Genomic DNA, 16,492 nt, shown 5'->3' on the forward strand with positions numbered 1-16,492 from the left:
ATTCTAGGGTTGAAAAAATTCCTGTAGAACATTTTTTGAGAAATTAAACATGAAATGTTCTCATGTTATTTTATCAGTATTACTTTGTATCTTTTTGGAACCACTTCTTCCTTCGTTAAATTTAAAACCCTTACAGATTATCACAAAAGTTGTTTCATAAATTCTACCAGGGATTATTCCACAGGGTTTAAGGACATATCCCCATGAGTACCAAAATGGCCTCTAATATGGCACCTTACTTCCCACTTCGCTTTCCGCTCCCTCCTCCCACACTTCTCACAGTGTTTTGGAGAGAGATCACAAAAAAAATGATTATTTGAAGTTACTAACCTTATTGTAGAGCGGTGGTTTCTTAACTGAAAGCATTCCATAATATGTTTTTCACAAATCACCAGTTTTTGAATGCAAATACGTAGTTAATGCTGTGATTTGTGTTGTAAAATACCACGCACTTCCGAATCACTTCTTCTTCACGCACCGAGATATTGTTTGCTGGCTTTTCGGTGCCCGTTCTAAAACTCACTTTTAATCGTATTTCTACTCACCGTAGCAATTCAAAAATCTAATGCGATACTTGAAACACTTTGATTATTCACGCACGATGCTCCTGGGAGCAATAAATCAATTATATTAGTCAATTTGTGCTCGAAAACAGCACGGGAACGCGAATTTACTGAGCCAACATTGTTTATGATTCGGATGCGCCGCTCTCACTGATTGGAAGTGATGCCAGTTTTTTTGTTTGCAATTAGAATGGTTTGGATATTCATACACTTGCTACAGACACGTATTTTACAATTTCATAATACTCAAAAGGTGTACAATGTCTCAAGTGTTGCAAAACATTTTTATGCGTGAGAAAAACAATGTACGACGCAATTTAACAGCAAAAATGAATATAAGATATTATACAGTACAATTGACTGTAGAATTCAAATGCATACTGATGGCAACTTTCTCCGTCCGTGAGAAGCGAGAGAAGAGAGGAGAAAACTGCCAAAAATAGTAAACAACACACGCATGGTGTGAAAAATGCTTATAATTTTGGTCAAAAAACATGTTTTCACTACCAAATGAAATAAATTGTGATTTTGAGTTTTTATGAAGTTGTTGATGAATTCATATCGACAATAATTCCTTTGTATGAAACGTGTACCTACATAATTTTGTTGGTGGAGGTATATATGAAATATGATGTTTTATTTTTGGCCGATGCACATAACATTGTGCTCCGCCTTGTTGGGTGGCTCGAGAGGCGGCTTTAGCGGGTGGCTCGAGTGGGTGGCAACATTATGTTTACGTGCTCACTGAACCTTTACCTTAAGACAGTGTTGAATTTTGATCAGAATAAGCCGATCGAACCATATTCGGAGAGTGTAGCAGTTCGTGGCACATCGCAATCGGAGAGCCCTATGAATGTAAATATTCACTCTCTCGTTTGGTACGTGGCACGAGAGCATTCAAGAGCAGCAACTCATACAGACTGCAACATTATCGAGCCATTCGGGTGACTTAAGTGTTGCATAAAATTGGTCATAACTTTCATATTTTCTGGTAATGCAGCCTTTAACAAACTAATCTATTGGATCATTGAACACCGCTTTGATTGCAAACATAGCAAAGAAAATGGAAAATATTCGCTACTGTTTCTTCATCAGAATGAGAGTGGGTCAGCGAATGTTACAAGTGTTGGCGCACAGTGATCGGCGCCATACAGTGGGTGGTGTGTGTCTGTCTTGTTTTCGTTCATGGCTAGTTATCTTCCACGAACGATAAATGTCATGCGTGTTGCATGAATGCAGGTGGATAAATGGGATACAATTATGGCCCGCGTGTCAAAGTTCTTCAAACATCTCGGGAACCCCCTAAACTTGAAATTGAAGTTTATGGAGAGTCTCATAATGATTCAACAAGATGCACCCAAAACTCATATCTATAATTCATCACAAATACTGCAACCATTCTGCTTTGATCCTCTAGAGACTGATAAAGAACTTTTAAAAAAGATCTTAACAAAATGCAACAAAAAATCTTGCAAGTCAGGTAGTTAGGGAATTCCAATTTCCCACAGCAATTTGTCGAACTCACAGGAGTTGGATAAAGATTTCCTCGAGAATCACGAAATAGGGAAAGTGTACCAGTTATGGCCATAGTGGTTCCTTATTTGGCCATATGGGACATTTTGGAAATTTTCACATTTCAAGTATTTTCGAATGCTTTAACATCAAGATATATCTCAAATCTAACTACTACAACACACAAGAAAATTCAAGATTTGAAGACATTAAAGTAATCACGTATGACGAAATAGGGAACCACTTTGTCTATAACTGGTACACTTACCCTATTTTCACACAATTTTAACGATTCCATCAAAGATTTCCAAAGTTTCCGCCAAGAAATTTTACAAAGACAAGTTTAAGTGTCCATCAATTGCTTTGAACATTTGAAGAAACTTGCTAGTAGGTATTTAGGAGCCACTAACGAAAAAAAAAATCAAGAATCCACAAAATAGGTTTCAAAAATCGCTATGAAAGTTAAAAGTTGAAGTTGAACTCCCTAGGGATACGCGGACCACCGGTTGGGAAATCCTGTGCTACAGACATTGTACCTGTACTTCCTTCAAGAATTCCACTCGAGATTTTCCAGGGATTTCCTATAGAAAACCCTGCAAGAAATGTTGCATGGTTTTGTTTGATAAATCTTCTAGTAATGACTATATCGCAAAATAAAAAAAAAACTCTGGAGGAAAATAAGAGGAAATAGAGAAAAACCCGGAAGAAACTCTCAAGTTATTTCTGAAATTTTACATACAAAGGTATCGACCGTGATAATTATATTTTGAATTTGTTTATCGGCATATCGGTCAACATTTTGCTCGGAGTAAGAGGGAGCATGGAGAAGAAAGCAATGAATACTAGATGGATAGGTACCGTAAAGGAAATGTGAGATAAATTGGATTAGATGTTAAAGAGGGCATACCATATGAAACAGTATTACTTGAAACGTCCTTCCTTGTGGCTAAACGTCCCCTGTGGGAACGGCTTGGTGTGTTTTGAGAATTACACTACCAAGACAGCTGAATTCCATGTAAGAATCACTGGATGAGTACCGTAAAATCGGGTGTAATTGATCAGAAGGGTGAAATTGATCATCGTATCACACGATTTTATTTATTCGTAATGGAGCACAAATATCAATGTAAGTTGCAGTAAATGAACTTTGCTTGTCGTAACTATTGTCGAATTAAGTGTAGTGAAGTTTTTTGCGTTAAAGAATGTTTATTACCATGAAAATAACGTAAAATTTCAAAATCATGCACGGTGCAGTATTGACAAACACCTATGAACTTTTATTTAGAAGCAAGGATTCAAACATGGTATAAACCTGAAAGTTTGTGAGGATGCATGAGATATATCCCCAAACCAGATTTCATCACCAAAACTCGTACTACTTTGCTCATATGGTTGAAATAATTGAATTTCTGTTAGATATCATTGAATTCCTTAGGAAATTGCATACATTTAGGCGTTTTCCGCGTAATTCTTGTAATTTAACTATTCGTTATTTATATAAATATTGCATTGTTAAGAATTTTACAAGCATATTCGGATTCAGGGAGCTCAAATTTATCATATAGCGTTGTTTAGGAAATTAACAATAATAGCATTGACAAGTGATCAATTTCACCCGAAATGAGATCCTCTGATTTTTTTATTTTAGAGATATTTGTTAACACTAAAATGACATTTGTTAGAAAATTTCGGTACATAAGTCGATGAGGCTCACCATTGTATTTGTTTTCCTGCATTTAGTTGTTTGGCATTGTTAACATTATAGAAAACAGACAAGAAAAACCGTGAAAAATGATCAATTTCACCCGAAATTACGGTACCGAGAAAGATCATTTCCTCGAAAAATTAATCTTTGAAAAAATTCCTTGGGTAATTTCAGAGGGTTTATCTATATACATAAAAATGGAGTGGTGTTTGTATGTCACGAAATGACTTGAGAACGGGCTATCGGATTTTGAAATTTATCATATAGATATGATCCTGAAGTGTTCCGACGTGTTTGTGTGTATAAAAAACTCAAGATGTTCACAGGAAAGTTAGAAAAAACGGGAGCGAACGGAACTGCCTGTTTTGTGTGGGACGTCCATGACGTTTTTCAGCAGCCTACTTGATGGCAAGACGAAGTTTGCCGGGACCACTAGTTTGGAATAAATCCTGGATGAATTCTTCTATTCCGAACGATAATCTGAGGGGAATTCCTACTGAAGTTTGTTACGGGATTGCCTAATGTACTCATGAAGAAATCTTCGAGTTATTAACTGAAGGAAACTTCACCTCACCAACTGAAGGAACAAACACCTGATTTTCATTCTCAGGAAATCATTAAATACATATATTTTTATATTATTTTTGTTATGGCTAAAGCGGTCATGCGACTCAAAAGGTAAAGGGAATCTATAGAAGATTTTTGCAAATGAATAGGTGGATAGGCGTCGCAAAGGAGCATATATTTGGAGCAAGTCACAAGGAAGTAATATTTGGCGTAACGTCACTAGAAATCTCCACAAAATTTTTAGAAAGCCCCTCTGAGAGATGACTGGTTGGATTCTCCGAGGAATTCTTACTGAAACGTGGTTCAGTATCTTTTTACGGCTTTACGGCTTTCAGGCATGAGATCTCTAACTTCATATTTTAAGATACTTAGTCGCATACCAGCCATGTTGACTAGTCACATGTTAATTGTATGTAAGCCTAGCAACGCACACCCCTATTTTAAAAGGGCCTCCGAATATGATACCTCACCGGGCCCCGAAAACCTTAGCTAAGCCACTGGTTAACCTTAACCTATTTGATCCAGGGACCCACCGAAATAAATCCGGACTTGTGGATAATTCCTAAAATTCCAATGCCCATCAAACAACTAGACATCCATTCTATTTCTTCGGAGCTAAAAGGAAGACAATCCGTCAAAAATTGACGAAATACCATTATTTTGAATTTTAATATAATAAGTAGGTGGATAAAAGTTAAGGTCATTTGCCTGCAAACAAAAATGGTTAGAAGGAAAAAGATAACCGACTTCCATCTTTTCTAGGCGACATGAATAGTGCCGCCCTGGTGAGTCAAAAGCCAACTAATATGCAACGTTCTGCTAGTGACCACCAGATGTTAAAGTGTTCGTTTATGATATTCACGCTTGAAAAAAGGTACACAACTCAAACGAGGATGTCCGATATTGCCAATCATCTCTAAATGGCATAAAATGCGGGAAAAGAAGAAAAAACAGCACATGAACATTTCTCGCATAACTTCTCGCCCTACAAGCCATTGGTAACAATGTGTGTAGCTCGTTGTTTCTGAGCATTTGAATGGATTTTCATGCTATTTAACAACGCTATGGGGAAGAAGAGATCGTTATCTATCTGCCCGTGTTGTTGGTTTGGATGCTTATTCTTTCTTTTGCTCAGAAACAACGAGCTACACACGTGGCTACCAATGGCTTTTAGAGCGTTATCTCAGAGTTTGCGAGATTTTGTAGTATGTATAAAAATTACTCAAATTTTGTGTTGGTTCAGAAGAGCCTGATGTTATGTGAGTCGTACTCACTTCTGTGTAACATTTTTCAAGCGTGTTTGTTTTGATTTCTTCCACTTTTCGATTTTTGATTGCACGATTATTTAAATTTAGCTGAATATAATGTTTACGCGCTTTTGACTCAACAGATGGCAGTAGTGTTACTTGAATAGCGTGTCGTCGGCAAAATGTATGGCAAAATAAAGAGTCGATCATCTTTTTCCGTTTAACCATCTTTGCTGCAAATAAGAGTTATAAGGTGATCACCAGAACCTAAAAATTGGTCCAATTTTCCCACCGATGATGTTTCGAACCAAACTGGCCATTCAGTCTAATAATTGATATCAGAGAGATATACCTAGATGTCCATTAGATTAAAGAAGATATTAGCAATACTAATTTAAATCAATCATGTATTGCTCTGGGGTGAAAATTATAAGGTTTTCGTTTTAATTAAGTATGGAGCACCCGAGGTCAAACCTGTTAACTGTTATTGAACTGAAAGATAAACATTTGTTTGACACTAGAGAAGTTTCGATCAATTGTTTAGATTGCTATCTGTAATTGGACAAAATTAGGTTGGATAATATCTATGATAAATAGGGTACCGTAAACTTGGGTGAAATTGATCACCGTATCACACGATTTTGTTTCATACTAATAGAGCACAAAAATCAATGCAACCTATAGTAAATGAACGTAGTTTCTCTAGACCAGTGATTCGCTCTCCTGGAGGTGATTTTTATGCCCAGGGAGGGGGCGAAAATTTGTAAAATTGGGTCCTAAAATTTTTAATGAAATCTTGTTTTTATTTTATAACACGAAAAAGCATGTTACTGTAACTACTTTAGCAATTTTTCTCGCTCAAATAATGGCTATATCATGTTTAAACTTTAATTTAAAAATTTGGTCCATAAACGAACCTTGACACTTTTGATCATGTTTGACGTTCGCTTAGTCGACAAAAACACCACAGGGGTTTTAGTTCGACCACTGGGGTTGTTCCTATCTGACATTTCGTAAGGGACACGGAAAACAAAATACACCCAAAATTTGAGTTTAAGCCAAAGGATGTGACAAAGTCTAAAAAAATGTTTTTTGGGCATAAACCAACGGAAAACATTAGAAAATTGAGTAAACATGTGTTTTTGGACTAAACTTAAGCGTTTGGCACTGAAATTGGGACAGGGCTTTAGGATCCTATTGAATTTGGGGGGTAAAAAAGCCAGAAGGGGGGCGAAAGTGCTGGTATGAGATAATCTGAAAACGGCATTATGAGTCGTAGAAGAAGACACTCATTCAAGTGGAATATTATACTCTTTGAAGAATTATTAATTTCACATCTTTTTTTGCACATCATCCATATCTCTCCTGAATTTTAGAAAAATAATATCACCTCTTTTACGTTATGTCGTAGGGAAATAGAGGAGGTAATTTTCTCTGTATTTTCATTCATTTGTTTAAAGTTTTGGAATTAATGAAAAAATGTCTTCAGGATCGTCAAACTGTTATCCAAATAATGGCGAACTCGTCAAGAGTGGAAAGCCAATCAAATGAAGATACACAGCTAAAAATATGTTGTAAATTTAAGTTTATTTTCATGCACATATTTGGAGCATCAAAATAAACCTAAATTTCAACGACCAATCCATTATTTTTCAATCGAATTCACTTTAAAATTACACGACCATGTAATATTCAACTATTTTTAATTGAAAATTGAATGTATATTCATTTAAATTTACATGATGCTGTAACAACACACGAATTTGATTTATTTTTACAGTAGACTTCAGTTTACATCACATTGAAATTTAAATATTTTTTTCTGTGTATATAAGATTTGAAAAGCAGTAGTATATCGATGCATATGGATGGTGGCTGTTTAGTGAAAACTGATTCAGAATCCAGTAATGAACGTAAGATAATTGAACATTTGCAATTGGGAATTACTAATCACTTGATCGTTTTGAAAATTTTCGATTCTCGTTATTTAAAGAGGTACATCGGAAAGTTTTGTTGATGGTAGAAAATAATGAAAACGATAGTATTGCTGACATGTTAGTTAATAAAAAAAAAAAAAAAATCTTGGAAAGACATTCAGAATTTGATCTAGAATCGAATGAGCGGTGTGGAGCAAAAACGATTTTTTGAACCACTCTACTAGTTATTCAATGAATCTTTTTTAAATATGTAAGTCGAAGATATTTTTTGAAGTGCTTAAATCGGTTCAAGTATCTCTTAGTGATTTTTTTAGGAAAACGTACTCCAAGCATTCATAACAACATGATTCTTGCATCATGTCCTGCAGTATTCGATAACTATTCGATGAAATATCTGTATCAAATAACCCAAAAAGAAGATCAGAATTGATAGTCTTTTACTTACCTTTGCAAGCTCAAAATATCCCCTACTCTAGTCTTTCTGAACCATATATGGTACACCGACTATACACGGTTTAAAATCAAAAACAAATCAACATTTTCATCACATGTAAAGTACTCCAGTAGTAAACTTGATAGTGTGTTAAATTTTTTGTACGCTTAAGATTAGATGTAGATCTGAAACTCAACACAGTATAACGGTTATTCAAAACACAAATATAATATATTTAAGATTATTTAATATTAAATTCCATAATCGTTTTCCATGAGATATTGACAGACATCTATAAACTTCTAGTTTTAAACTAGGATTTGGAGATTGTGTCAACGTCAACGATTGTGTCAAAGATGCTGAAATATATCCCCAAAACAGATTCTATCATCGAAATTCGTATCAATTTACTCATGTTGTTGAAATAATTGAATCTCCTTTGGAAATTGCCTACATTTAGGCGTTTTCTGTGGAATTCTTGATTTTTTTTATTCATAAATCTTGCTTTGGTAAGAATTTAGCAAGCATATTTAGATCCAGGAAGCCCAAATTAAGTAAGTAAAGATGGTTTCAAAACTAACAATAATAGTTTCAAAAAGTGATCAATTTCACCACGAAATGGGACATCTAGATTTTTTTAGAGATAATTTTCAGCACTAAAATCACATCTGTATAAAAACTTAGGTATATGAGCCAACGAAGCTCACCGTCGTACTAGTTTTCAGTTGTTTGGTATTTGCTACATTTTCAGTTGCATTCAGTTGTTTGGTATTTGCAACATTTTAGAAAGAAAAATGATCAGATTCACCCGAAATTACGGTAGTTTTTTTTTTTTTTTGTCTAGGCATAAATTTGGGCTCTATTACGTATTCGAGCCCTATGATTAGAATCTCAATGAAGGTAATTAAAAAAGTGGAATATCCAGCGAATAACTCACACCGAAGGCGAAGTGATAGTCGAAATACGCGTATTTGTTAAAACAAGCAATAAGGTACCATACTCAAATCTACGTTTTTGACTCTCTTTGGGGTTATCAACTATAAGATTCTTGTAGTATTACAGCCACTTTTAACAAGCCATTGTTCTGATCATTTTACTCACAGCAGTCACTATTATTTTATTACCGGATCGCTTACAGCTCTGCTATTTCCCTTCAATTTTTTTTAAATTATCAGAAACTGTTTGGGAGCAACTATCATGGATTATTTCAGCATTGACCCTACTATCGGCAATATCAATTGTTGATAACTTTTCGTTTTTATATATTTTTGCAACCGCATTTATCCTAATTCAAAAATTTCTTGGGGGGACCAATGCGTAGTCACAACCCACGTAAATATCTCATGCTACAGATTCGTTTTCTCATGTTCGTTGATTCGCTTTTGAAGGCAGTCCTACTTTGATTAGAGTCTGTTGTGAAGAAAAAAGTCGAATTAATAGAACCGCTTTTGAGTAATAAGCAGAATTTTGATAATTCTATCAGAAAACATCATTTGATAGTCATTTCTTGGAGACAACTCTTCCGATTTGTATGATTTATTCAAAGAAGCTCCTAAATACCTAACAAATATGTTCCATATTTACTTTTTGGGTATTCTATTCTAGCCATTGAAAGCAGAAAGATATACCAGCCTATGCATAGCTATGGTTTGAAAACTCGATGAAAGATACTAGAAACAATAAGTTGGAATCAATTAATTCATCTCGAAAAATCATGCATATTTAAAATTTTAAAAGGCGAAATTGGTTGTTAAATCTTTGAGGATGAAGCTGATAGCATAAGCATAAGCATAAATGACCGTACAATTCGTAGTTGCTACTCCGTGATTGACCAGAACAATCGAAGTTGCACAGAGATTTAATGAATGAGGCTTGGGATTAGCTTACCATTCTCGATGTGCACAAATCGAGAGCTGGGACGTATATGACAACACTTTATGCTCAAGGATGTATAAAAAAAAACCTTTACGAAAAGATCCCGGGAATCGAGCCCAGACATCCACAGCTTTGCTTTATAGCCACAGACGGTACCACAAAGCTTAGGAAAGCCCAATACATCAAGCGAAATTCACACCATTGCACTTGTTCACGTAGTTGTCGTAAATTGGAGATTATTAAGATTGGTCAACATCAACATGCTTCCAAACAAACAAGTATTTAAATTAAAACAGAGATGTGTATTTCATTCATTCAGTTTTGACAGCAATTTCCATCCACTGAAGCCATTGGATTGATTTACAACTGACTACTTAACCTAGTTCCATAAACCTAAACCTATCGTAATAATCTCGATAACATTTTATAAAAACATTATCCACAACGCTAACAGTCAAATAAAAGCAATAATCACACCCTTCTTCCACAGGGCATCGTCAATCATCTCAGCAGAAAATGCCGCCTCCCTCATTCTCGCGCACGTAATCGCGCACATATTGCGCCTGATCGGTATTCAGGCCCAACCGGTCGGTGTCCTTTTCGAACTGTTCCAGACCTCCGACGCCAATCAGGTATCCGTTCAAACGCGCCGCCACATGGGACTTGTGAAGCAGCTCGGGCGTCAAGCCAATGCTCTTCGCCAAATCGCGATGACCTTGAAGACGGTATTTTTGATGGTAGCTGGAATGACAAACAATAATACAAAAATCAGGAAGTGCTACAAGCGGGATTCCAGCAGACAAAACAAAAAAAAAATCGGCAAGACCATAGCACGTGATTGGCTCAGGCAGCGCTTCGAATTACTGACGTCACTAACCAAAACGTGCTCGACTGTGTTCTAACTGTATTGCGAGTAAAGCCATTTGTTTAATGTTAGTGAGCGGCGCCGTTGCCGTAGCAACTCAAAGCAGCTTGGCCCTGGTCGTGAATTCGAAGCGCAGCAGAGCCAACTTTGATTGAGAATGATACTTACTCTTCAGCGGGATAAAAAATGCCAGCGGGTGCAATTTCGGTAATGATCTTCTCCGGGGCTCGCTTGATTTGCTCCTCGGCACGACTTTCTTCCGAAATACGACGTTGCTCCTCGTTGTGGTACAAAATAAGCGACATGTACTGACGCTTGATGCGGGTCGTCAAACCGTACTCGTGGTTGTTCCAGAACAGGTCCAGCAGATCGGAAAAGTTGATCACGGTCGGATCATAGTGAATCTCGATCACTTCGGTATGATCACCCCTATTTTTGAAAGAAACAAAAACTTCTTTCTAATCAACCGTCACTATGATCGCTGTAAATTCTCTACTTACATGTTTCTGTAGACCGGAGCTGGAGTGGTACCTCCAGAGTATCCAACGCAAGTTCGCAGAACCCCCTTGGTAGCTCCGAACAACGAGTCACACCCCCAGAAACATCCCATACCGAAGGTGGCCTTTTCGTACGGGATGTTCACATGATGCAATGGCTGAGTCTCGATTTTCTCCACCCTCTCTGTGGCAATTAGATTGTGCTGCGAGAAGATACAAGTTTCGATTATTTCTTCGAATTAGACTTTCCAGAAAAAAAGGCTAACAACTTACCGTTGCGACCATTTTGAATGCAAAGTTCTTGAAAGTTTTTATTACAAAGTGAAGTAGTTCAAAAATATATAACTTTTGGAAAAGTAGTCAGTCCTTTACTTCCAAGAACTTGAAGAAGATTGAGTACCGATCGGACGTAGCGGCTCCAATTTATACACAACTGGGGGGTTCGGTCGGTCAATTTCAGGCATACCTACCTATAGCTATCGTTATCAGTGAGCCACTAGTTTGAGAGAACTTCGGCCATGAGAGCAAGAGTTGCGCTGCTACGATGGAATGCTCCCCAACATTCACAAACGAAATGCCAGCTTAGCTCTCTCGACGACTGTTCTTACATCTTACATTCCGTAAGTAGCACGAAAAGCATAACAATACAGCGTATGGACTCATTGATTATGTGTATGGGTGAAATTTTATAGTGATAAGGGGAAAAAGCCTTGCCCCTCAAATTGTTTGAAATGTTGCATGAAACTTAAGGTCTATGGTGTTCATGATACTGATCTACAAATAAAGAAAACACGATAATTCTATAAACATATATATTTTTACTGGAACTTAAAAATAAACATTCGCTTAGCAAAACTGTAACCTTTTTTTTTAATTTCTTCAAAAAAATCCACTCATGCCATATCATTCTCATAGCAGGATCGCGAGTGCGTTTAAATTGCCTTTTTCTCACGTCATTATCGTCTATAATCACGGATTCGAATTTTACTTCACATTTTGAATTGCAATAACAATGGAATTAGTAGTTTACGGATCAAGTTGCAGAATGATGATTTTTACAGCACGAGTCCTAAACTTATCCTACGAGGCTTGCCGAGTTCTGCAACTAGTTACGTACAACATTTTTTGCAATTTCATAGAAGACCACTTGAGGGTATGATAAATTATGCCGGAATGCGTTAACCATCATTCTACAAAATGTTGTGTAATATAAAATCTTTCTGAAAAAAATGTTGTGTAATGATTAATTACGTAGCTGAAGCAGCTGCGTAATGAGAAAGCGTTGCGTAATGAATAATTCAGCACTGGTTTCAGTTGCGTAATGACAATTCCCACACTGCATACTTCAGTGCAGGAAAGTAGGCCGTTTCATAAAAGATTGGCGTGATGAAAAGCAGCCTATTACGATGAGAAATTGCAAAATAGTAGTTTACGGAACAAGTTGCAGAATGATGTACAGCACGAGTCGTAAATTTATCCTACGAGGCTTGCCGAGTAGGATAATTACGACGAGTACTGTAAAAATCGGTTTCTGCAACGAGTTACGTACAACATTTTTTGTAATTTCGTAGAAGACCACTTGAGGGTATCAGAGATAATATCGGAATGCATTCACCACAATTTTACAATTTCTGAAAAATTGTTGTGTAATGATTCATTACGCAACATAAACAGTTACATTACAACACTGGTTTCAGTTGCGCAATACCTATTCCCGCACTGCATACTTCAGTGCAGGAAAGTAGGCCGTTTCATAACAGATTGGCGTGATGAAAAGCAGCCTATTACGATGAGAAATTTCAAAATAGTAGTTTACGGAACAAGTTGCAGAATGATGTACAGCACGAGTCGTAAATTTATCCTACGAGGCTTGCCGAGTAGGATAATTACGACGAGTACTGTAAAAATCGGTTTCTGCAACGAGTTACGTACAACATTTTTTGTAATTTCGTAGAAGACCACTTGAGGGTATCAGAGATAATATCGGAATGCATTCACCACAATTTTACAATTTCTGAAAAATTGTTGTGTAATGATTCATTACGCAACATAAACAGTTACATTACAACACTGGTTTCAGTTGCGTAATACCTATTCCCGCACTGCATACTTCAGTGCAGGAAAGTAGGCCGTTTCATGACAGATTGGCGTGATGAAAATCAGCCTATTACGATGAAAAATTGCAAAAAAGTAGTTTCGAGAGCATTTTCAATATTAAATTTTATTTGCATTGAAATCTTAACATCAAGATTACTATCGATGTATGTTTCATATGTATTCCAGTCGGCTTGAAAATAATTGAAAGTAGAGCTGATATGATTTAGAATCGCTTCATGTGATATTTGAAATGTAACAGGGACATGATCAGAAACAAAATAAGCGTGAGTAACTTGTTGGCTACACAGTTGAGTAGAGTCGGTTAAGACCAAATCAACCGTAGAAGAGTTTCTAGTAGAGGAAGAATAAGTAGGGCTGTCAGGGTATTGAATTGAGAAATATTCCGAAGAGCACTCATCACATAATATTCTGCCGTTAGAATTATTTCACGAATTATTCCATGGGCGATGCTTTGAATTAAAGTTACCAATGACAAAAAAATTGAAGCAAATTAATTTGCTACTGTTGGAGATGACATGAACCTTAATATTGTAATCACTACACATACTCATCTAGTCTATAGTACCATCATTACGATTGTTTTAAACATACAAACTGCACTTAAATTACACACATACAAATCGACACGAAAGAGAAATTTACGACGAACAACAAAGTTAGTTGATAGTTCGACTATCGCACAATACACAAGCTGTATCTTATATCTCTGGCGTCGGGAATTAGTTTCTCGCCAGTGCTGTTTCCCTCCAAGTCAGTGCACCCCAGCCATCAATTGTCGATCCACCCCCGTTTAATCGTTCTAACGCTGCCTAATGTTTGAAGATCGTCAATCATGACGATTTTGTGCGCGGTGAATAGTCGCGCCAACAGCTACCTTTTTGAAAAGGCTATGAAAGTCAGCTTTTGAAAAGGCTATGAAAGTTTATTTCCCCAGCTGTGTTTCAATAGAAACACCCAAAGTTTCAAAAACTTTGGTTTCAAATGACTAAAAAAAATGATGTTTTATGCGCCTATTAATGATGACCATGAAGTCGATCATTACGATAAACAAAAAAGTTTGGATCTCTTTAAATTTCGGAAACAAATTTCAAATAACTTTCAGTAATAACTGTATGTTATTAGCTGTTATGAAATTAAACAACTTGTCCTCTGTACCATTCAGAGAACGAGTATTCCAATTAAAAATATTTAAAAACATATTTGGATTTAAATATTAGAGAAACGTAATCCAATAACAATTTTATTGGTAAATTTTAAACCAACTTGGACTGCGGGTGCTCAGTCACCCTTCCTTTTGATCGTGGTTGCAACCATGTTTAGTGAATTACCGAAAGCAGAAGAATCCTTCTAAGGGTTTTTTTTCCAAGACAGGACATAAAGGATTACCACCGCTAGCTTTCACTAACGGGTCCAACGAAAAATCGAAAGCACGGCTCCAAACAAGGATCAAAAGGGGATCAATAGTACAAAAATAGTATTGAAAAGTACTGTTTCCAACACACTGAGAAGTACTATTTTATTGCTTTAGATCAGTGGTCCTCAGCGTAACCGATAACACGGGCCATCTCAACGCTTACAAAACAAGTCGCGGGCCGCAAGATTTATAAGGATTAATTTTAACAGATTTCAATGGGATTGTAAAAAATCACTATTTCTATGAAAACGGATAATACATTTCTGGGAACTTTATGATCAAAGCAGAAGGGTTTGAAAGCAAAGATACAAGTGACTGAGAAACAATGCCATGTTTTTATTGAATTATGTTAGCTAATATAAAATAATTCATGACGAAAAAACTCACCTTCAAATACTTTTTAAAAGCTTGGAACAGAGCTTTATTAGTACACTTTACTCAAATTCGATTAATATATCACTTACAGTATTGGACTATGTATTTTCAACTTTATTTAATGATTAATAATACAAAACAGTTTACTTCAGAGTGTTTTATCTAATATTTTAAGGATCGATTTATATGACATTTTAACATAACTTAAATTTGAACACATATTTGTAACCTTTTTTTTTCTTTTACGAGTTAAAATCAGTAACGGTACATTTGTCGACAAATTTCAATACTTACACAAACCAAAAAATTGACGTAATAGATTGATAGTATCTTCAGCAAAGTTGTACATTTATATGAGATTAGCAATTATGCAGAAGATATTTGTGTAGGTCTCTTATATTTTGAGATAAATCGTTGAATTTTTTTTTGCGAAATTTTCTTTAATCGGATTGATATTATTTTCGATCTCTTGAGTTTTGATTTTTGAAATTTTGAAAATGTTGACGCTTAAGTAATGTCCGAAATGCTGTGTAATTTTTGTTCATTTCGGACTATAAATAACTGAGATTTATCCCACAAAAGTTGACCATTCTGTATGGAAGGTCGAAAAAGTTACAAATGAATTGTCCAATATTGTACATCTCTTTGCGTTTGGGCTCCTCAACCATTCAAAAAGCAATCCATATTAAAATATTTCAAATAACACAATTTTCAAAGATTTACATAGGAGACATTTTGAAAGTCAAAATAAAAAAATCTTTGTAATAATATTAGCGTTCTGTGGACACCAAGATCCTGGTTCAATTGTTTAAACTGAGCAGAGAGATATCTAGAGATTTGAAGACTTTTTGCTGGCCCTTAGCCTTCCTTTTAATATTTTAATAAAATTTAGGTTTGTCAGACATTTTGAACCTTTGAATGAGTCAAAGTCAATTTCATATCACTCATTATGCCATGAAAATGGATAAACGCAGAAACATTTTACATGATTTCAATGACTTCAATGACAAAGTTGCAAGACTAAAGGATTAAACATCAGCATGAATAAACATTATGGATAACAAGCGGGCCACATCACAATAATATTCGAAATCCATTCGCGGGCCGCACGAAACCTTCTCGAGGGCCACATGCGGCCCGCGGGCCGCACTTTGGTGACCACTGCTTTAGATAGAGTGACTTACCATCCATAGTTTGTTAAAATATCATATTTACGTCTCACCGTTGTAACGCTTAAATGTGCAGTCATACATATTTGACAGATTTAAAATAAAAGCATGAAACAAGCTCAACCAGGTCCAAACCATTTCATATTCGCTCGGATCAATCACGGAGTAGCAACCATTGACATGTACAGTCTATGCTATGCTATGCTATGCTATGC

General features: G+C 36.0%; 1 protein-coding gene across 1 annotated transcript; it reads right to left on the reverse strand.

The window, feature by feature from the left end:
• Positions 1 to 10,123: 10,123 nt before the first annotated feature.
• LOC5565445 (peptide methionine sulfoxide reductase) lies at positions 10,124 to 11,613 on the reverse strand. The gene is made up of 4 exons (XM_001649747.2): positions 11,475 to 11,613; positions 11,205 to 11,404; positions 10,873 to 11,133; positions 10,124 to 10,580 (listed from the first exon to the last, which is right to left on the reverse strand). Exons 1-4 carry the CDS (start codon positions 11,484 to 11,486, stop codon positions 10,346 to 10,348), a joined length of 708 nt encoding a protein of 235 aa, XP_001649797.1. The 5' UTR covers positions 11,487 to 11,613; the 3' UTR covers positions 10,124 to 10,345.
• Between the last annotated feature and the right edge of the window lie 4,879 nt (positions 11,614 to 16,492).

This window comes from Aedes aegypti, chromosome 3, assembly GCF_002204515.2.
Source record: "Aedes aegypti strain LVP_AGWG chromosome 3, AaegL5.0 Primary Assembly, whole genome shotgun sequence".
Classification (NCBI taxonomy): Eukaryota; Metazoa; Arthropoda; class Insecta; order Diptera; family Culicidae; genus Aedes; species Aedes aegypti.

Bases quoted from the DNA above. Each gene is read 5' to 3' on its own strand.
- LOC5565445 (XM_001649747.2), bottom strand. The intron at 11,134-11,204 runs GTAAGTAGAGAA...TTTCAAAAATAG, and splicing joins GCTCCGGTCTACAGAAACAT to GGGTGATCATACCGAAGTGA. The intron at 10,581-10,872 runs GTAAGTATCATT...TTGTCATTCCAG, and splicing joins ATTTTTTATCCCGCTGAAGA to CTACCATCAAAAATACCGTC.